This window comes from Puntigrus tetrazona, unplaced genomic scaffold (genome assembly GCF_018831695.1).
Source record: "Puntigrus tetrazona isolate hp1 unplaced genomic scaffold, ASM1883169v1 S000000148, whole genome shotgun sequence".
In the NCBI taxonomy this organism is placed as follows: domain Eukaryota; kingdom Metazoa; phylum Chordata; class Actinopteri; order Cypriniformes; family Cyprinidae; genus Puntigrus; species Puntigrus tetrazona.
The window spans coordinates 2,969,701-2,992,216 of NW_025047824.1; the positions used below are offsets into that span (position 1 = coordinate 2,969,701).

General features: G+C 35.8%; 2 protein-coding genes and 1 long non-coding RNA gene across 7 annotated transcripts; all 3 read right to left on the reverse strand.

Moving 5' to 3' along the window:
* Nucleotides 1–1,592: 1,592 nt before the first annotated feature.
* Nucleotides 1,593–9,157, reverse strand: LOC122332787 (cytochrome P450 2J4-like). 3 transcript variants are annotated; one of them, XM_043230188.1, is made up of 11 exons: nucleotides 8,943–9,157; nucleotides 7,197–7,234; nucleotides 6,708–6,910; nucleotides 6,466–6,628; nucleotides 5,589–5,738; nucleotides 5,296–5,456; nucleotides 4,194–4,370; nucleotides 3,858–3,996; nucleotides 3,581–3,768; nucleotides 2,842–2,983; nucleotides 1,593–2,385 (listed from the first exon to the last, which is right to left on the reverse strand). In XM_043230188.1, the coding sequence occupies exons 3-11, from the start codon at nucleotides 6,903–6,905 to the stop codon at nucleotides 2,210–2,212; spliced, it is 1,494 nt and encodes a 497-aa protein (XP_043086123.1). In that variant the 5' UTR covers nucleotides 6,906–6,910; nucleotides 7,197–7,234; nucleotides 8,943–9,157; the 3' UTR covers nucleotides 1,593–2,209. The 3 variants fall into 3 exon arrangements, with proteins under 3 accessions (XP_043086123.1, XP_043086122.1, XP_043086121.1); XM_043230187.1 differs by lacking the exon at nucleotides 8,943–9,157 and adding an exon at nucleotides 7,683–8,586; XM_043230186.1 differs by lacking the exons at nucleotides 7,197–7,234; nucleotides 8,943–9,157 and having other exon boundaries at nucleotides 6,708–7,187.
* Nucleotides 9,158–9,461: 304 nt separating this feature from the next.
* On the reverse strand, nucleotides 9,462–14,599 carry LOC122332790. The gene is made up of 3 exons (XR_006248532.1): nucleotides 13,157–14,599; nucleotides 12,922–12,993; nucleotides 9,462–11,271 (listed from the first exon to the last, which is right to left on the reverse strand). It is a non-coding gene; the product is annotated as an uncharacterized LOC122332790 (long non-coding RNA).
* Nucleotides 14,600–14,797: 198 nt separating this feature from the next.
* LOC122332788 (cytochrome P450 2J4) lies at nucleotides 14,798–22,292 on the reverse strand. Of its 3 annotated transcripts, none has more exons than XM_043230189.1 (10): nucleotides 22,161–22,292; nucleotides 19,890–20,092; nucleotides 19,650–19,812; nucleotides 19,381–19,530; nucleotides 18,316–18,476; nucleotides 18,001–18,177; nucleotides 16,978–17,116; nucleotides 16,699–16,886; nucleotides 16,482–16,623; nucleotides 14,798–16,409 (listed from the first exon to the last, which is right to left on the reverse strand). In XM_043230189.1, exons 2-10 carry the CDS (start codon nucleotides 20,085–20,087, stop codon nucleotides 16,234–16,236), a joined length of 1,494 nt encoding a protein of 497 aa, XP_043086124.1. In that variant the 5' UTR covers nucleotides 20,088–20,092; nucleotides 22,161–22,292; the 3' UTR covers nucleotides 14,798–16,233. The 3 variants fall into 3 exon arrangements, with proteins under 3 accessions (XP_043086124.1, XP_043086126.1, XP_043086125.1); XM_043230191.1 differs by having other exon boundaries at nucleotides 22,157–22,274; XM_043230190.1 differs by having other exon boundaries at nucleotides 21,010–22,245.
* Between the last annotated feature and the right edge of the window lie 224 nt (nucleotides 22,293–22,516).

The following is a 22,516-nucleotide window of genomic DNA, read 5'->3' on the forward strand; positions in this document are numbered from 1 at the left end:
GCAGCGTTGCGGAAAAGCAGCAGTTCTGTGGAATGGAGATAAAAATAGACAAGTTTGATGTGTGTGTTACTTGTGTGTAATTTGTGTGTAATTACAACAAAAACAAACAAAAAGGCATTTCTGAGTTAATATTAGTTCATACTTTTTGTCAATTCTGAGAAAACAAGTCATAATTCTGAAGAAAAAAAAGTTTAATTCATGAGATATAAAAAGAAATAATACAAGTTAAATTAAAAAAAAGGGTTTTTACTAGAAAAAAAGTAATGGAATTTATTTGTTTTTACAAAAACATCTAATCATTTGACCAATTAAATGAAAATGTTTTCGCACGACATTAACAATTGCATAATATAAAGATTCCATTCAGACATGCCATTCATTAAATTGCTTTTAATTATGTTTATTCATAAATCATCATTCCAACCTGTAAGCAAAAATGACACTTTCTTTTATGTAATACTGTAAAGAAAATTAAATCAGTGCAACTCATGAAGAACACTAAAATATCCCTCCCATGAAAAATAACATTCTTCATGTCTGAGCTGTGGAGGGTGGAGATGAAGATGTGAATATATACCGGGCTTCTGAGGAGAGAAACATCAGAGCGAGAGAAGAGCTGCTTCCAGAAAGACCTTTAGAACTCAGTCAAGAAAAACAACTGAAAACATGTAAGTAACCCTGTAACTCACAAACTAAACCAATGCTTTTTAATAAACAGATGACATTTTTTTCCTCTCAATCTCTCTCTTCTATTGTTGCAGCTCACACTATGTCTTGTAATAAGTCAGTCCTCAACAACTTCTGGAAAGTGGGCCGTTTCCCGTCCTTAAGAGTGAGGACGGACGACTGCAGCACAGTGAAGTGCTCTGCACCTGTTCCCAAGAAGCCTTGCAGCTGTGTGACATGCTGTGCTCGTGAGTCTGTTGTGGAGCAGGATGACTGTAAATGCAGTGGAGCGTGTGGAAAGAACAACCCTTGTGGTCATGTGGTCAAGAGCGTCGTCCAGGATGGCTGTGAATCCTGGAGACATTGTGGAAATGAAGTGTCCGTCTCGTTCCCGGTCAGAAAGTGCAAGTGTGTGAGCTGCATGCGGGGATGTGATCAACTCCCACTGGATCTGATCCACAGAAAGATGTGATTATGCTGCACTGTGACGCTTCAGTCCTCAGGTTCTTCTGTCAAAATTTTAAATTAATCTTAAAGCTGGAAAAATTTGGCTAAAAAGAAATCTAATTTTGAAAATAAAAGCCTTAAATGAATACATAAGTGAATTATTTCTACAGTTCTTTTCCTGTAACCTGTACTTGCAGCTATACAGCATAGACATATCTGACCGGAAAGAGAAAAACAGTATGCTTATGTTTTACGGACGCATTTATTTTTGTCAAACTAAATATAAAACGATCAGTGTGCTGCTTAAAATTAATTATAAATGAGGGGATAAAAAGATAAGATCAACCAACCTGACAAAATAATTCCATTTTAAACTCCATAAAGGCTGTTGTATAAGTGTAGTGGAGTTTGTTTTGCGATAAGTAGTCTAAACGGGACAATGATGATTAATAAAGAAATACTCAGACATAAAAAACGGATTTAAGTGAAGGTTATTTTATTACCCGAGACTACTGCAGAGGGCAGCAAATATGAAACAACAGCAGCTGCGTAAGAATATGAATGAGTCGCTTTGGATGAAAGACACAGAGACTGACTGAGTCATTTATATGGCAGCTGGCCAGAAAAGGATGTTTTAACCAATCACCTGAGTCGTAATTGCCATGTGACCAATGACTCGGCAGCAGTCATAGGGAAATTATATAATGACAAAGCTGATGGCACCACAACAACATAAAAATACTAAAAACTGCTATTCTGTGAAGCCAAGGAGTGCAGAAATTACCTTCTCAATTCAAGCTTTTACAGATAAAACATCTGAACGTCTATCAATGCGGAAAGATGCTTTGCAACCATTTGACTGACTTGCTCGCTTCGATTCCAGACACGACTGACATCATCCAAAAAAATGTATGTAGGTCAAATATGGTAAAAAGCAATTAAAACCAAATTCAATGAAAATAAAAAAGCCATTTTCATAACTTACAAACAACACTACGAGTGTTTCGTGTTACCAAACAGAAACAAATCCTTATTCGTGCTTCACAGTGAGTTTCAGTGGGCGTATTCTTTTATCTTATGTCGCAATCGTGTGACATTAACGAGGTACAGCACATATGTGGAAGGGTTCAGGAGCAGAAGCGATGGCAACTGTCCTTTTGAGACTCAGTGTTTCTCCATCAGGTGGCAGGAAGTTAAAATGCTGCATCAGAGAGATGAAGAAGAGGAAGAGCTCCATACGAGCAAGCTGCTCACCCGGACACATCCTCTTACCTAGAAATCAGGCTCTGGATCAGTTTTTTTTATTATTATTGTTACTTTATATATAGTATTTAAAAGTTTGTGGGTCAGTAAGAGACATTTTCAAAGAAATTAATAATTTCATCCAGCGACAACGCGTTAAATTGATCAGTGACAATAAAGATATTTATAGTCTTGCAAAATATTTATGTCAAATAGATGCTGTTCTTTTAAACTTTACACTTTTAAAGAAATGCTTCTTAAACAGTTAATCAGCATATTAGAATGATTTCTGAAGGATCATGTTAAAATGTATTTAAAAATTATTCAACTGTGAAATTGTAATAATGTTTCACAATTTTACTGTATTTTTGATCAAATAAATGCAGCCTTGGTCGGCATAAAAGACCTCTTTCAGAAACAAAGTAAAACAATGTAACTTACTTATTTCAGTAGTTTGTATGTTACTTGTTCCTCTTTGTGACCTACCTATTGAAAAGGGAATGAAGTTTTCTCTCTTCAGAAATTTGCCATTTTCATCCAGAAAGTGAGCAGGATCGAATTCGTATGGATTGCAATATTCGTTCTTGTCCTCCAGAATTGGCTTCAGCATAGGCAGCACCATCACACCCTGTCAAATGGAAAAATCGAAAATTAAAAGGTGCTGTTTGTAGGATTGTGACTCTACTAAAGCATAAAAATACCATAGTATTTTTGCAGATATTTAAGAAACACGCTAAGTTAACATACTTGTTTATCAAAAAAACAGTGCTACTGTCTGTTATTTTCCTTTGAAAATGTGTGTTCCGGCCTGTTTTGGTTTGTAAAAGCAGCCCACCGTCAGTTTACCTAATCGTGTTTCTGAACCCCGAGTTGCCAGTTGGTGGAAAACACACCGTACTTCATCTCAGTCATGGGAGCTGGCAAACAAAAGTGTTCTGAGTGGGAATCTGGCAACCTGCCTGTGCGTTAAGGAGGTGCCGGGTGAAAAAAAAAAACTCCAATATTCTGAATTTGGACTGCAATACCTAGTTCAACCAATCGGTGTCTATCCTACATACAGCACCTTTAAACATAACTGAAAAAAAGTCCTCTCTTCCATAATCCTTGAATCTATTGCTGTATCTACTGAGAATAATCACTGGGATATACAGTGAAATCTACTTGTAAAATTTCCGGTTGAAATATGACCTGGATTCTATTCTACGAACAATAATTGATGACTTACCTTCGGTATGAGACATCCTGCTACTGTGGTGTCTTTGCTGGCAACTCTCGGGGGAATGAAGGCGAGAACATTTGCGAACCTCAGAATCTCATGCATCACAGCGTAGGTGTACGGCAGATGTGCCCTGTCTTCCATCAAGGGCTGACGTGTCTGTCCAATCACCTGATCAATCTCAGAATGGACTTTCTCTACAGAAAGTAAACGCGCAGAGTAGGTGGGCATGCATATGCACATGGGCCTAACAAGTAGACTTAGCGTTAAAAGAGGGGCGGCCCACCTTGCACTTCTGGATACTTTGCCATGTAGAGTAAAGCCCAGCTCAGTGATTTAGCAGTGCTTTCCGTTCCTGCTCCAAACAGATCCAACACGCAGTGTATCAGGTTTTCCTCTGTGAATTCTGCATCAGTGTCCTTACTCTGGGAACAATAGGGTTAAAAGGTTAAACACAGCAATGGCTATAGTGGAGCGACCCTGTGTGGTAATCCGAAGTAAAAATGTGGGGGCGTTTCATTTGAAATGCTTGAATTATCAGCTAGCTAATGTGCATAAAACCCAAGAAAAGCCTTAAGTTGATTGCATCTTCATTACGCAAGCATCTGCTAAAATCAGCTACCTTCTCAATTTCATCCAGATAACAGTCAATGTAGTCTCTAGGATTAGATGGGTTTCTGTCCTCTTTGTGCTTCGCGATTTCCTCCTTAAAAAAGAGCTTAAGCTTGGAAAGATTGGCAAATGTAGTCTGGTGCTTTCCTGGCAGCAGGGACATCAGAGCGGGAAACGTGTTATACAGCTGTTAAGGGACAAACACGTTTGACGTTATAAATCTTTGCAGAAAATGGCTTTCATTTTAACTTAAAATTAATGCATCTACCTCAAGAGTCAATATCAAATTTATCATAATTACTTTTTTAACTGGGTGTTCCTAGCCTTATTCTGCATTTTTTTAGTGCATGTTTTTACGAAGCTCCGCACATAAACTGTGCACAAGATTTGCTAAAACGTGTATGGGATTACTAATTTGTTCCTTGATTTGCTAAATTGTACGCTCGATTTACTAATTCGTTCCCTCAATTTATAAATTGTGTATTTGATTTTACATCGTGTGCAGAATAAACCGAGGAACTGAAAAAGCAAATCATGCATGCAGTTTAGCCTACTATTTTTTCCCTGCATGCCATGTGCGGGGCTCCATATGTCATTTCCAAGAAAAATAATGTCTTTGTAAGATCCAAATGGGTTGCAAAACAGATTCATGCTGCTTTTAAAGCAAGAGGTTTTGTGAATTACAGTTAATTCATGAATCATAGACATTCAGCAACGAGCATGCCTTTATTTTTATGATGTTCTGGGATGTTCCCAATGTTCTGGGAAGTGGATGTCATCTTAGTGGGGTAGGCTAAATTGAAATATTGGTCAATGTTAAGTTTTTTTGGGGGGTGTTTATATCTGGTAATGGTAAAATGATATTTGTTGGATTTTCCAAACACAATTCCCAATAGTGTTTCTATTTCATAACCAATATATTTTAAGCACTTTAACTTGTTTTCTTCGTTTTTATACTTTAAGGCCAATGTATGTGAAGTATACTGTTTTTAAATATATAGAATGCAAAAAAAAAGGAAGATTACACACATTCTTCAAAACATATATTACGCTCAAGAGGAAAAAACTGTCAATCTGTGAAAAGGGTCGAATAAATAAATTTGGTCCCATACCCGGCCCCAGACATTGATGGGGAGCTTAAAGGTTTCATCTGAATACTGCAGCAGCTCATGAAAACGATGGTTGTCATACTCAAACTTGTAGCCAAAAACCAGGCTGCATATTATATTTCCCACTGCGTAATTCAAGAGGTGATGGGGGTTGAATGGCAAACCTTGGAAAGCACAAAAAAGAAGAACGGTTAAAGCTGAAAACTGTACTTTCGAATCAATGTCTGTAGAGCACAGCATGTACTCAAAACCAGTTGAGAAGTATGACGTCTATCACAGAAATTGTGCTCACTGACCTTTCTTGGCTTGCAAAGTACTACAGACAAAGCGACACTCCTGCAGAATGGAGTTTTCTAGCGTTTTTTTGCCCACACCGAAATACTTAAGTGTTGCCAGAGCAAAACGCCTTTGATGACGCCACATGTGTCCGCTGGAGAAGATCAGACCTAGGGGGTAAAAATATAGCTAAAGTGAAATCAGCAACAGCTATTACACATGGCCTGCAAATTTGCTGTAGGGTGTTATATTTGCATATCTTTGCAAAGCTGTGTTACACTCTGATAATGACAAATCAATCCGTGCCAAGAAAAGTACAAAGCCTGCCAAACTTTCCTACACCATCACAATGGCAGAACATGTAAATGCGGTCAGTCATGTGTTGATGAATGGCGGTTTGATGAAAGCGGAGCATTTTGCAGCGCATAACTTTCAATGCGCAGAACTTTTGAACTGTGAAATCTACAATATCGTTTTTCGTAGTATTGAATGAATGGATTTCTTTATTTAAAGAGAGGAAAATTCAATTTCTCGTTACATCCGAATCACCAAAACCATTAACACAATATATGTCATGAATAGTTCAGCATATCTTAAACTACAAAGCTTGCTATTGTAGCTATTGCTGATGGAAATTTTTACCACCATCACTGGAGCTTTTCACATCAAAAAAATTACTTGATAGAGCAAGTACAAACAAATTAGCTGCATCTGAAATGCTGTGAATTCATATTAATGTCTTGAATGAAAGCAGAATTAAGAAATGTTTTATAAATGTTCTACAAAATTGCTGTATAGTTTGTGGTTGATATCCGATTTAATAACGTTATCAGCAGTCATACTGCAAATGGTTTTATTCAAAGTGATGTGCTGGTTGTGTGCACCGCGCTCCTCTACCTTGCCCTTTGCAGATCTTGTCGTTCACAGGGAAGTACGGCCGGTCTGTGAAGATGTCCGCCTGCTCCACAAACGCCTCTTTGAAACTCTCGTATCCAGTCAGCAGTATGCAAGGCTTGTTTCCCAGATACAGAGTGCTCACATCTCCATACCTCTCTGCAATCTAATCAACATGTTATCTTGTAACGTACACAACCGAAGTAGCCAAGTCATCGCTGCTCATCATACGACTGAAAACTTACCTTCGGAAAAATCTCCATTGGATCACTGAAGCCAATGCTCAGTACGTTTCCGAGCAGAGGAAGAGGGAAGGGTCCTGGAGGCATGTTGTTCGTGAGAACATCTCGCGTGTGTTTCACCAGCAGCAGAACACACAGAAATATCAGGAGACCCTGAACATCCATCAACTGACCCGTGAGCTGTGACAGCACTGACGCCATGCTTACTGACATTAGAGACAGATTACACACATAAAGAATAATTATACACACATTTTACAGGTTACTAATCTCCGTGTGACCTCACGTGTCTGAATGACACTGCATTAGATGCAACATCAATATTCATGCATATCACACTTGCATACTCGCTCAAAACCACAAACTTTAATTTGCTTCTTAGACATTTTAGTGCACATCTCAAGTGCCCAAACACCTTCAGGCATACTCACAAGGGTTTAGTATCGTTTTACACACCACAGCATGCAAAAGTCAAATCAAGGGTCTACTTACCCGAGTGTTCAGCTCAGTTTCCGAGTTTCATCAGTAGCCTACGTTAAACGTGAAAAACCACAACCATTTACTACGCCGTGGATGGCTTGTGATGTCTGATAACCATTTAGAACAATACAGAATCGTCTCAAAACAACTCAATTTAATTCGCTTCGGTATTTAATTCGTTTTTAGTATAAGCACGTGATATTTGACGTACGAGCTCCGTGAGGCAGCGTTAAACCGACGACACTGACTTGTTACTAGACATAGACAGACAGACAGACAGACAGATAGACAGATAGATAGACAGATAGATAGACAGATAGATAGACAGATAGATAGTTTCATATTTTCACTTGACACTTTAAAATGACGCCAAAAAAAGTCGCGTTGGTTAGACAACTATGAAACAACATATCTCGAACGTTTCCCGCGGAATTCATAAATATTTACGAATACAGGCAAAAAAAGAATGTTTCCTTTCGAAAGTTAATGATTTTTTACCTGCAGCTACCTCCCACAGTTGCTATAACAACAGCAGAACGTTCGAATGTTTCCCACGCAGCTGATTTAAAAACAGCTACATATCACAAGTTAAAGTGCATAAAACATCAGCAACAACAAAATGTTTTTTAGGGTTTTTTTGGTATAAAAAGAATAGGCTAGTATTAAGCTGCTAACAGGTGCGCATTTATTATGCACGTTTGGATCATGGCTCTCATCGGTGTTGCCGTCTTTTGTATTCCTCTGTTATCTTTGCGCCTTAATATTACATAACGCGCGCATTGTTTTCTCGTCAATGAGAGAAATAGAGCGCACAAAGGTCGACCGTCGTCTGATCGTATCACAAAACTTAACATCCGTGATGACATAATCAGCACATCAACTGTATTTTCAGATAACGCTACCATAAACCAATTAGGGAACTAGCTGCCAATTAGATTAGGATTAAGAATTAGTCCCGTTCATTTAGATAACGATAGCCGTAGATCGCTCGAATGTCAGCATCGGATGATTAATCCACACACACAAAAGTAGCCTATTGCCATGATTACTTTAATAAATGCATATCACCAAGACAAAACAAAGACCGATATGAATAGCGATCAATAGTGCGCAGTAATAGTTTTGATGCCTGTGTAGCTGTGTCGGCTCTGGTCTACTTTGTTATCTTCCGTATCTTTTTGCCTTAATTAACATACAATGAGTGTAAGATAGCATTTATGTATTGAGTTCTTTGAACTCTAACATTCCCCTTTCATCCTAGAGACAGCACACAGTACAAAGGTTGCGCATTCAACCTTGATCCATACTGAACCATTTCTTAAAAAGAGCCTATATTTTCCTTTTATCATATATTAGGAGTACTCCATTGTTTGACCAAACATGTATCATAAAAAAGACATTTGCAAAACAGAGGCATTATCGGTAACACTTTACAATAAGGTTCATTACTTAACATGGACTAGAAGGATATATTCTTCTGGAGCATTTATTAATATTAACATTAATGTCAGCATTAATTAATGCATTTTTTAAATTATTCATGTTAATGTTCATTAACATTAGTGAATGCACTGTGAGCTAACATACACTGACAATAAACAACTGCATTTATATTAAATAACATTAACAAAGATTACCGAATAGTGTAATAATGACAGCAAATGACAGCTTATTGTAAAGTGTTACCGAAATAACATTACTGATCCTGCTACGCATGTGCCTGCATAACTACAGACGAAGGAAGGTTCGAAATCTTACCTTCAAGTGTTTTGTCCAGTGGCTGCCGGCTGAAGATGTTGTGAACGAGAACGAGGTGAGTGCGCTTCTCTCGGTTGCTGCTCCATTTATGGACTTTCATTTCACCAACAAAGCCCAGCTCCGAGTCTCATGACGCAATGAAAAGGGTGCGTTGCTGACCACAGCGATGAGACCGGAAAGGTTTTGGTTTGAGAAACTCAAAGGCCCTTCGAAGACTCTTTGAAAGAGGGGGGCTAAAATGAGCAGGCATATCGAAATGATTTCTGAACTAAAAATTCTGCTTTAAATCACACCAATAATTACATTTTAAAATATATTTAAAAGTTACATTGTAATAATATTTAATTTTTATTTAATATTTTATTTAATAAATATTTAATTATAGTTTTACTGTGTTTTTCATCAAATAAATGATCATGACACAAATATTTAAATATATAAATAAATACATATATAAATAAATATTATATATATAAATATATATATATATATATATATATATATATAGTTTTACTGGTTTGACGTTACTTTAGTGTGACATTGCAGTTCCTTTTTTTTGTAGCAGGTCTTATTGATAGCAGGAGGAGTCCGTGTAAATTGTTTATAAATTCATTATTATGTAATTCGCTTCATTCAGTGAGACAAGTTATGCAAGTGCGGTCGTACAAATGAATTACACTCAAATCCGTTCTGCTTGTGTCTGATGAATCAGGCCTTGTTTTTGTACAGTTCTCAGGGAACCCAAAAACCGGTAAGCAGTGCTGCATGTCACCTGACGCAAGCTCGTTTCGAAAAGAACCGCCAAGTACGATTGTTTTCTTTACAGTCCCCTTAAATAACATACAAATGCAACGTAATTCACTCACTTGTTATCCGTGTTGTTCTTTTCAGCAAATATCAACTGGAATGTCAGTCACTTTTAAGGCTTCAGCTAAATATTTACTGCCCTTTAAAATTACTCTTGTGCTCACAAAGGATATGTTGGAAGCATTTACATATTCAAAGTATTATTACAATTTCAAATAACTGTATTAAATGCAATTTACTCCTGTCAGACAAAGATGAATTTTCAGCATCATTACTCCAGTCTTCGGTGTCGCATTATCCTTTAATTCAGATTTGAAAACCATGATACGGCATTCTTAGATGGATGTAAAGTTCAAGAAAACAGCATTTATTTGAAATAGAAATCTTTTGTAATGCTATACATGTCTTCACTGTCACTTTTGATCAACTTAATGCATCCTTGCCGAAGTAATAAAAAAAAAAAAGAAGAAAAAAGCAGTATAGAAAAACATCACCTGATCTGATGAATTCTGACACAGATAACAGTCAACTGTACTGATAATGTAATGGGAACATTTTCGACACATTAGGCCATTTAACAACAATTGCATATTGCGTGAACTTCCCAGCAGTGCTTTATGGTCACAGGCTAGCCGTGTTTTGATGGCTAAGCACCGTGTCTAAAATGATACGTCATCTCGGACTGTTTCCACAATGTGTTTCTTGTATTGCAATGACCTCCACAGTCATGAGATCTCAGTTTAATAGACCACCTTCGGTTTGAGGTGGAACAGATTTGTGGCATGAACGCGCAGCCGACTGCAGCATCTGCATGGTGTTATCGTGTCATGCCGCTGCAGAAACTCTGGGGAAGCTTCTCTGAATCCAGATCATGAGAAATTCAAGTGATTCCAATGGAAAAACTAATGCTAAAAAAGGTGTACCTGAACAAGAGGCGGAGGCTTTTAATAAATGCATGGGTTTTCCCGTGACCCTTAAACGATCTGCCACCAAATAAAAAAAAATGACTTAAGCATCAAGACGGTTGCATTAGTGAAATTTCAGACAAATACTGCATGCACACAAAAGTGAATTGTTAATAGCATGGAACAACTTATTTCTTCTTTTTTGTATCTCCCAGCTCTTTTTGTATCTCCCAGACTTTCTTCTGTCACTTCTTAGAAGAAATAAGCTCAGAAATGCAATTTTTACACACCAAAATGCCCACCATGCTCTTTAGATCCTGCACTTAGAGCATTACAATAGGGCCCTTTATCTCAGAAGTCTGGGTTTTTTTTGCCTATTCTTGCCAGTCTATTCCATTAGAAATTATTGTATTTCTCCTTTGAAATTTTGCTGAGCAAAGGTAAATGTTACCTCACCTTTATGTTGCACGAATGGCATGCTTGAGCTTCACTAGCTGACAATATACGGATGCTTGAGAAGATCAGGCCGGGCATGTAAGGTGACTGAAGCTCAGATCCAGCTCTCTGAAGTGTGAAGTGATCTTACAGCCTTCTTCAGCTGCTATCCAGCGGATAATCTACAAAGACACACATCAAGAGTCAAAATGAGATTGTCTGCGACATTATGAGCCGATAACATACAAGCTCAAGAATCTTTTAGTACCCATAACGAGATGAAAAACATTAATTTATTTCACTAAAAATGAAATTCTAAATTATCTTAAGTGATCAAAACTTTGCTAAGATATTCTGATTATTACAATATAAAACACAAATAAACATGTTTTCTATTGTTTTTACAATATTTTGTTTCAGAGGTTAAAAAAATAGTTTCTTTTCCACAACAACGTTGATTCATTTTGGTTAGTATTTAATAAGTCAGGCATTACAGATCAAAAAATTCACTATTTTTTTTTTAAATCAGATATAAAATGCCCATAGCCCCTTTTACGATTATCTTTGAGATCCATCTATAAATTTCGACAGTGGCCAATAAGACATACATGAACGAATACTGCAGACATTCTGGAGACAGATAATAGTCATATTGAATTGAATTTTCTTGCTTGAAATAAAAGAGCTTATTGAATATGCTGTAACTTTCAGAATAACAAACATTTTTTAGTCCTAAAGACCATTGTACTAAGCTGCAAAACAGCATGTTCTGAATAAATAACTAATTCCAGACGCAAGTAACCCGTGTTTCAGGATTATTTCAAAATCAATGGTATTTTTTCAATATATTATTCGTTTTTTTTTCCCCTCAATACATTTTATAGTTTTTTTTTCTGCGTTCATCATTTTAAAATGTTAGTAATTTGGTTGAAATTTTTGTCTTTTTAGTTTGTAATTTCTATTTCAGTTTTAGTAAGTGAAACTAAATGAAGATTGCTTTGATTATTATTTACATTTTATTTTATTTTAATAACACATTTATTTCATTTAAATTAAACTTTGAACCCTGACTTTGGAAAAAAAAAATCATTATTATTTCATTATATAACAGCATTTATATGAATTGCATTTATGCATGAGATTTTAATGTGCAAAATGTTTCCTCTAATCTCTGTGTAACTAAGTAACTGCGTGCATGGACAGAAAATAAGGGGGTACTACTTTCATTTTCTGGTTTAAAATGGTATGAGGGCTACAGTAAATCTACTGACACTGGTGACAGTTTCAGATTAAAATGCATCACTTTTAAAAGACACTTTTGTGAAGTGAGCAAAAAATAAATAAATAAAAATATGCACGCTCTTTTCCACTAGACGGTGCTACTATAAATCTTAAAGGGACAGTCCACCCAAAAATTACAATTGCCTGATGTAATACGTTTTATTTTATTCTATCAATGTAATTTTGATCAAACACCAACAGATTGTATTATTCAGTTGGTTGAGTGTCAAAGTGCAAACCTATAAGCACACAAATGAAAAAAAAAAAAAAAAAAAAAAAAGCCAAATGCAAACCTATGCAAATATATCCTTTAAAATGAGAAAACAGTCAAACTCTTCACGCTTGACCTTCAGAAAGAAACTTGCACTTGAACGTTGCGGCCTGTGGGAGGCAGTACAAGCTTTCTATACATGCAGCTGTTCTGCGAGACCTGATTATGGAAAGCAACCTTAAAATCTCTCCAGTGATCTGACCTGGTTTTCTCTTTGTATATTTTTGCGGCGTTTAACGCATCGCATAAAACCGGCATGTAGATAAAGTGTCCTGCTCACCGAAACTGCGCCTGGGTCTGTGCTGGGTCACAGGGAATGGGGGTTTTCTGAGCATGTCTGCAGATGTGGCCACTGGACAAAGACACAACGAAGAGGTGAAAAAGGTCAGGATTTATGATCTAAAGCTAATTTAAATTAAACCGTTAATGCAATATAAACTTGAATATATGCCATTAACATGCTTAAGCCATGATTTTTTTCGTTTCATTTACATTAGCAGCGCTGAAATACTTACCGAAAACAATGCTGCGAATGGGTGTCTTCAAAATGGGAGACCAAACAGCTGATAAAAACAGCACAATAATCCACAAGGTATCCACAACACCCCAGTCAGTCGATTAATGTCTGGTCAAGAAGCATTTTGAGGCATTTTATAATTTCAAAGCGTCATTTCTGGCTAAAATATGAGTGCTCTAACTATGATATTGCTTTCTCCGGCTGTTTATTTCCCCAAATCTAACACACCCATGATTTAAACAGAACAAAAATATTAAACAGCAGACAACTCTTTATCTATATCTAGGTAAATGAGGCATAATGATATTGGAATATAATTCCATGATAAGTTAAATAATGTTATCAGGTAAATTAACTGCTATCAGTTCATGAAACGTATTTTTATTACGCAATTATAAACCCAGGAAAGTTGCTTTTACAGAGAAGACAAAAACTTTAATCAAGTAAAATGATATGTTATATTGAAATATCTATTTGCTGATGTTTTGATCTTCAAGCAGGAGCTTCGCTATAACAAAAAGATACCTCGTATCTGTGCTAATTAACCGAGGTCTGACGTGATCCCCAAAAGCAAATAGGTGACTGGATAGCCCAGAGAAGGCTAATGATCATTGAATTAGTTCAATTCACAAGTAACTGTCTTATTTCCACTCCGTAACTTCTGACAAAATCAACAAAGCCTTGAAAATCAAGTCAACACTGGCAGTGATCTAGGCCATTACCTCCGCATATGTCTCTGGTGATGAACAAACAACTTGGCCATAAAAATTCATCGCTGGCAGCAGGACGAGGTCAAGGGTGTAATATCATTTCTTGGTGCTAATGGCTTTCTCAGCTACAGACCCCACAGTGGGAGCTGAATTACAATTAGGTGTATTTTCTGACATGGTACATGATCTCTGGAAAATGTGAAATTGACTGAGTTTAAAGCAATAGTTGACCCAAAAATGAAAATTTGCTTAGGATTCACTAAGCCTCAGGCCAGCCGTGATATAGATGGGTTTGATTTCTTCATGGGAATAGGTTTGGAGAAATTCAGCATTACATCACTTGCTCACCAACGGGTCGTCTAACCGATCCTAGTTGTGTGGCCTCAAAGATGTACCACGTACCATAATAAAAAAGTATATTTATCAAGCACTGTTTGCACGAGTTACTTCATTGGGTTGAAATGGATTAGCGGCTTTAAAAAAAAACAGCTTTCAAAAAATTGCCGGTAATAATTCACTTTTGCTTAATGAAAAATGTAATGAAATCTAAAAGCTTTCTGACCCCGGACATTGTAAAAAATAGTCCACGTGACATTGATGCTTCAACCATAATTATGAAGCGAGAATACAAAAAAATAACCCCTTTCCATGTGAACGTCCTCAGCTGTATAATCTAATGATCAAAAGTGACTGTAAAGGCATTTACGATAGTACAAAAGGTTTCAAATAAATCTGTTCTTGATCATAAAAGAATCCTAAAAAAAAAAAAATATATATATATATATATATATATATATATAAAATAAATAAATATATATATATATATATATATATATATATATATATATATATATATATATTAGAGAGAGAGAGAGAGAAAGATATTAGATATAAGCATATATCATGTGACACTAGGAACTAATAAGAACTAGTTTGGATCACAGTTTATTCCAATTAAACTTAAGAAATATACTGAAACAGAAAACAGTTATTCAAAATTGTAATAAGATTTTACAATATTACTGTTTTTACTAACAATATTACTGTATTTATTGTTGTAAGGGCCAGTTTTACTAAACAGAGCAAATTAGTGTGAGAGTGCAATTCCAAAACTGATGGGCTTGTAAATTTCTGTGGGTGATTTACAAACCACGAGCAAATTAAAGAATGCAGACGCAACATCTAATTTGCATATCGACCAACGCAGTGCACTGTGCAGCGCAAATTAGCATACGCCACAGTACGGTAAAAATAACCAGAGGCCAAAAAAGGCCAAAAAAGAAGTTTTGATAGAGTCGGTATTGCAAGACTCCTAGTTGGGGGTTCATTTATGTATTTCTTGACGAAAATTTAAATATAAGATGGCCTGGCAAGCGATATGTTCGGATAATCTCTTCTTCTTGCATTCCAAATAAGTGGAAAAAATCCCATCCCCTTCTACCACACACACACACACACACACACACACACACACACACACACTGTTCTCTGCAGCGCCTCGTCCTACAATAATTGCAGACTGTAAGCACGAAATAGTTTAAGGTCGGGCGTTTTCTAATGCCCCAAATCCCAGCAATTCGATGAGAGCCAAAGTTAGTAAAACTCGTTGCGTGACTCCTCCCATAACTTTTGTGTCATAAAGGGAAACTCCTAGAAATGCTTATTCAATAAAGTCAGGCACAAAAATAACTATGGCCGAGCCTTTTCAGCACTACCCCAATGTCTAATGTCTGCGGGCGATTTAATAATGCGCAAATTAAAGTACACGGATACAACATCTCATTCACGTACTGACCAACGCAATATACCGAGTGCAGTGCAAATGAGCATAATTGCAAATAAAGAAAGAAAATAACGGAGGACGAAGTCTGGTATTGTGTATTGAGGGTTCTTCATTTTGGCGAAGAATATGTTCGGATGTGTTCTTTTTTTGGGGCGTTCAATGGCCCAAATACCCTTAATTTGACAAACCTTAGCAAATCTCATTAAGTGATTTATTTTAATGCTCTCCATTTTTCCGTCTGAATGGAAAACCCCCAGAAATGCGTATTCAATCAAGCACAAAAATAAACGTTTTTATCGCTAATTCTTCACTGCGCGTCTTTAATAAAACCTGACAGTTTGTGCTGGCGCAAGCTGTTAGTAAAACTGACCCCGAATTTGATAACCAGACAGTATATGCAATGGTATTAGCAGTATTAAAAATCAGATCAATTTCCTTTCTAAAACACATTACATCCCGTCAGTAATTAACGTTCGTGAGCTGTAGCTGTGGATTCCTGCGGGAGAAGATCCCATATAATGAACACTGTTGCTTGAACACGATTCTGGAGCGGAGCTGATTTGTGAGTGATTAAAATCGAAACTATCGAGGCACAGCACGTATCTGGAAGGGTTCGGGACCAGACGAGACGCTCAAACTTCCTTTCAGACTCAACATTTGTCCCTTAAGAGGCAGGAAGGTGAAACGCTGCATCAGAGACGTGAAGAACAGGAAGAGCTCCATTCGAGCGAGCTGCTCACCCGGACACATCCTCTTACCTGGAAATCAGGCTCGGGATCAGTAAACTCAGAGTGAACTTACAGTACTTCAGCTGCGCGGCCCAGGCCTACCTATTGAGAATGGGATGAAACGGTCGTTCTTCAAAAATTTGCCTTTTTCATCCAGAAAGTGAGCAGGATTGAATTCGCGCGGAGTGCTGTACTCTCTCTCATCCCGTAGGATTGACTTCAGCAACGGCATCACCACCACACCCTGCGATGTACAAAAGGAATTCGCGGATTCATTCGCATGAACGCTGCGTGGTACGTTACGTAAAAACAAAACGACCTTCGGGATGAGACGTCCTCCCACTGTCGTGTCCTTGTTGGCCATCCTGGGAGGCGTGAAGGTAATAATGTTGGCGAACCTCTGGATTTCATGGATCACGGCGTAGGTGTACGGCAGATTTGTCCGGTCATCCATCAGTGGCTGGCGCGTCTGTCCAATCACCTGATCGATCTCAAACTGGACTTTCTCTGACGGAAAATAGTCAACGGAAAGCATGCTGATGGTAGTTTTTGAGGGCTAGCAACAGGAAGTGATATTTTTGACTGATTGACGTCCCACCTTGTACTTCTGGATACTTGATCATGAAGAGTAAGGCCCATCTGAGCGTGTTAGAGGTGGTTTCTGTTCCTGCTCCAAACAGATCCACCACACAGTGCATCAGATTGTCCTCGGTGAATTCCGCTTCACTGTCCTTACACTGGAAATGATGAAACAAAAAATTTGAAAAAAAAAAGAAACATCTCACATATAGCAAAATATACATTTTCAGATATGTATGTTTTATTTATTTCAATATATAAAAATATTATTATTTTAAATTATTTGCTAGCTACAGAATTAATTTTCATTACTATATTTTTCTAAAATACATATTTTAAATCTTCACATAAATATATCAATAGTTAAATAAAATAAAACGTAAATATATTTACATATATTTTTAGTCCATTTATTAAATTGTTATATATATATATATATATATATATATATATATATATATTAACACACATATTTTATTAAATTTTTAAAAATAGATACTTCTTTAAATCTATGTCAAAATGTATTGCCTTTTTGCTAATGTATTTTCCTTTTATAACACCTCCCTATAAATTATGTTATTTAATATTATTTATTATTTTTTAGATGTATTCACATCTTTATATACTTGCTAATGTATTTTAAGTTAGAATATTTTCGCCCTTGAAGAATATTTTATAATGCATTTTGCATTTGAAGTAAAAAAAAAAAATGAAACAAAAAACATAAATATTCCATTTGAAAGGTTCATATCCTGAAAAAAACGGACGCCTCTGCAGCACCCAAAAAGGTTTTTTTCTTTCCCTGGAAAATGGAAAGAAGCTGAATTTGGAACTAGTCAACTAGTAGTAAAGGTTCACTAGTTATGTTCCACTAAAGCCCTACGTAAGAATACTGTAACTTCATCGTTTCAGGGCAAAAAGCATCTTTCTCTGTTGGGCAGACATGAATATTTACAAAGGAGGTGCTAATGCATGTCCTGACTACCAATAAAGGTCTCTTAAAGGAATATAAATACACAAGGGCATCTTGGGACACCGATACCTTTTCAATCTCTTCCAGATAACAGTCGATGTAGTCTCTGGGGTTGGCTGGGTCTCTGTCCTCCTTGTGTTTTCTGATTTCCTCCTGCAGGAAGGGCTTCAGTTTAGACATGCTGGCGAATGCCGTGTGGTGTTTTCCTGGCAGCATGGACATGAGGGTGGGATACTGATTATATAACTGAAAAGAGACAAATAAAGGACAAGCATATGTTCAAACAATGCAATTCTTTTCATAAAATATTACATTGGCTTTGCTACAGCGTTAACTTTTGAGCAGTCTTTTTATTAGTCTTGTGATAGCAGGCTGATCTCGTACCCGACCCCAGTTCGAGATGGGAAGCTGTAAGAATTCATCTACATACTTCTGCATCAGATGAAAATTACGGTCATCATACTCAAACCTGTGACCAAACACCAACCCACAGATTATATTAGACACAGCATCCATCACAAAATGCTGAGGGTTGAAGGGCAAACCTAGAAACACAATTAAAAAAAAATTTAACTAGAGCAGTCAAATGATTATTCGCTATCAATGTTTGCATAATGTGGGTGTTATTTTGTATATATATTTATTATGTATATATACACAAAGTATATATATAACTTTATATTTATATTCATAATTTATATTATAAATAAATAGAATATAAACAATAATATATATAACATATATTATATAAATATAAATAATATATATTTCTGAAAAATATACTTGAATGTGTGTATTTATATACTATATACATAATAAATAAACACAGCATTAATACATATATTATGTAAACAATTTTTCAATTTTCTTAATATATATATATATATATATATATATATAATCATTATGTTTTTACTTTATTATTATTGAATTAGTGTCTAATAATATATTTATATTACATTGTATTTGTATTTTAATAATAATAATTATTAAATTGCCTGTTTTATTAAGTTGATTATGATGATTATTAAATTTTAATTGTTTCTGATGATGATGATCATTAATAATAATAATAATAATAATAATAATAATAATAATAATAATAATAATAATAATAATAAGACATTCAAATCTTGAAAAAAATCTGTTTTATTTACAGGTAGACAAAAATATAAAATCTCATTTAAATGAAAAAATAATTCAGAAAGATGAGCTCTCAAGTGGTTTCCTAGATTTTTGACCTTCAAAGGACACTTGCACTTGCAAATGGTGGCCTGTAGAGGACAGTATGTACACATGGCCCTTTAAGACATGAGCGTGACACTGGACTAAAATCTCATCCCCTGGTCTTAAAACATTTCATTGTCTCATTTTGATTTCCTGTAGTTCTAGTACAGAAATGAGAACAATGAAGAAATGCTGTTTAGCCCTAAAACGTAGCTCACTGACCTCGTTCAGTCTGTATAGAATCACAGAGAAAGCTACACTCCTGCAAGATGTAGTTTTCTAGAGTCTTCTTCCCCACACCGAAATATTTGAGAGTCGCCAGAGCAAAACGCCTCTGCTGACGCCACATGTGTCCGCTGGACATAACCAGACCTACACAGACAGCATAAAGCGGGAAAAGGTCATTTTTAGAATGAAAATGACATGTGATGTTTTCAATTTCCCAAGTATTAAATCTGATTGCTGCGACGTGGCTTTCCCCGCATCTGTACCTTTCCCTTTACCGAGCTTGTCAACTAAAGGGAAGTACGGCCGGTCTGTGAAGATGTCCGCCTGCTCCACAAACGCCTCTTTGAAACTCTCGTATCCAGTCAGCAGTATGCAAGGCTTGTTTCCCAGATACAGAGTGCTCACATCTCCATACCTCTCTGCAATCTAATCAACATCACATGTGCGGGTTATACATTTACACAGAACCATTTAACACAATTTGTATTTGATATGTGACTTACCCTCTGAAAGGCACCAAGCGGATCTCTAAAACCTATATTTATGAAGTTTCCAAGCAGAGGAAGAGGGAAGGGTCCTGGAGGCATGTTGTTCGTGAGAACATCTCGCGTGTGTTTCACCAGCAGCAGAACACACAGAAATATCAGGAGACCCTGAACATCCATCAACTGACCCGTGAGCTGTGACAGCACTGACGCCATGCTTACTGACATTAGAGACAGATTACACTAAATTATAACATTTAAAATTATAAATAAAGAAATAAATATAAAAAAACAAGAAAGAAATAAGAAATGCATAATGAACACACACTCTATAATACATAATAAAACAATACAAATATCTAAAATGCATGCACATACACAATAATATATATATATATATATATATATATATATATATACACACACAAAAATTTATATATATATAAAATATATATATATATATATATATATATATATATATATATATATATATATATATATAAAAATATATACACATATATATATATATATATATATATATATATATATATATATATATATACATATAAAAATAAATATATATATGAATATATAAAAATATATATAAATATATAAAAATATATTTATATATATAATATATAAAAATATAAATATATAAAATATATAAATAAATATATAAAAATATAAAAAATATATAAATATATTTTTATAAATATATAAAAACATACATACACATATATATATATATATATATATATATATATACACACATACATACACATATATATATATATATATATATATATATATATATATAAAATATACACACATACATTATATATATACACACATACATTATATATATACACACATACATTATATATATATACACATACATTATATATATATACACATACATTATATATATATATATATAAAATTTTCATTGTACATATTTATAAAATATTAGTATATTGAATTAATCAATTAATTAATGCAATTTAAAGTAGAATTCATAACTAATAACAAGTAAATGAGTATGGTAAACATTAGTTACCTAAATTAGCATGAACTAAATATAGTTAACTAGCTATAGTTAACATGAACTAACAACAGCAACAAAGAAAAAAGTACTTACATCTTAAAAGTTAATTTCAAGATTTACAACAATTAAAATTGTATCCGTTGATAATATGGAGCGGAGGTAACATGAACTAACACTAAACGGTCTCATTTGAATTCATTAACATTAACAAAAAGTAATAAATACTGTAACAAACGTGTTGCTCGCTGTTAGTTAATCAGTGCGACCTTTTGTAACAAGCTGCCCATAAATTTGCGTCTCACATCTGAAGAATCAGTGAGTTTCTAACTAACAGTCCTGAACTTTTTAATCCATGCCTGCAGAACCAAAACAGGTCCATAGAGGAACTCAGATCTGATAAATCAGTTCACACAAGACATTATATTACACTCTTGACCTCGCAAACGCACAAATGCTGTCAGTTAGGGATTTTTATGACATACTTCTCTGGCACCTAGTGTTTACGAAGCGGCGATGGCCTACTTTCCTACAGGTTTTTAGTGCGTTGTTGTTTTATTAGCCGGTTTGACAGAGAAACTTCCTTCAAGCGTTCTTCAGCTCCATCTGAACACCAAGTAATCAAGTAGAAGCAGGACGGCCGCTGGGCCAGAAACACTACTCTCTTATAATGTTAATATGGGCTAATTACAATCGCTTCTCCACTTGCCTTCATGCTTGATCCCATTTGAGGCTCACGGAATTGTGGTTACGTTTCATTATTGTGCTAAAACACACACTTCATTAATTTTAATAAGCGCGTGGAGATAATTGGCTGTTCTTAACGTCAAAACAAGTGAGGAGGGCGAGATCACACACAAACACGTTAAGACATATCAACCTAACCTTCTGCATTACTTGTTTAAATGCACACACGCACGCGCACACACACACACGCACGCACTCACTCTCACACACACACACACACACATCCATGGCCTAACACTTAGTAACTAACACTGCATAAATCGTGCATCATGTAACAGTCAATGTCCAAAAGTGTGCATGCATTTTGAACAGGTAAAAAAATAAAAACATGTCGATCTGTGCCAGTTTTTACTGATATGTACACGTTTTGTATCGCGTTATCGTAAAAACGCAACAAAGTCGGACTTTCTCCCCGAGGTTAACTCACAAACGCAACTGCAACGGAAGCTGCCTGCGGCATTAACGTTAAACGCTGCACGGACGCAAACGCACGTACTTACGAGCCCTCTGTTTATTAAGCGAAAAAACGGCCAGCCGTGGGAATATAAAGGCAAAGCCGCTCAAAGCTGTTTTCTGTCCGCGAGCGAGGAAGCGCTGAACGCCGGGGTCGTGACGTCACTGCGCGCACGCCTACCTTGTTACGTCACTGCGCATGTACTCAAAACAAAAACTGTGGGAAAATAAGAGGTCATTTATATTTATAATAGTGTAGTAAAACTATGACAATTATAATAGAGGAATAAAACTAATTCTAAATATGTATTAAAAAAAAAAATCTCAATATTGGAAACATTTGCTCGTCACTCTGAAGACCAACTTGTTTTTGTAGCAGGAACGATCACGTGAAAATGAATAC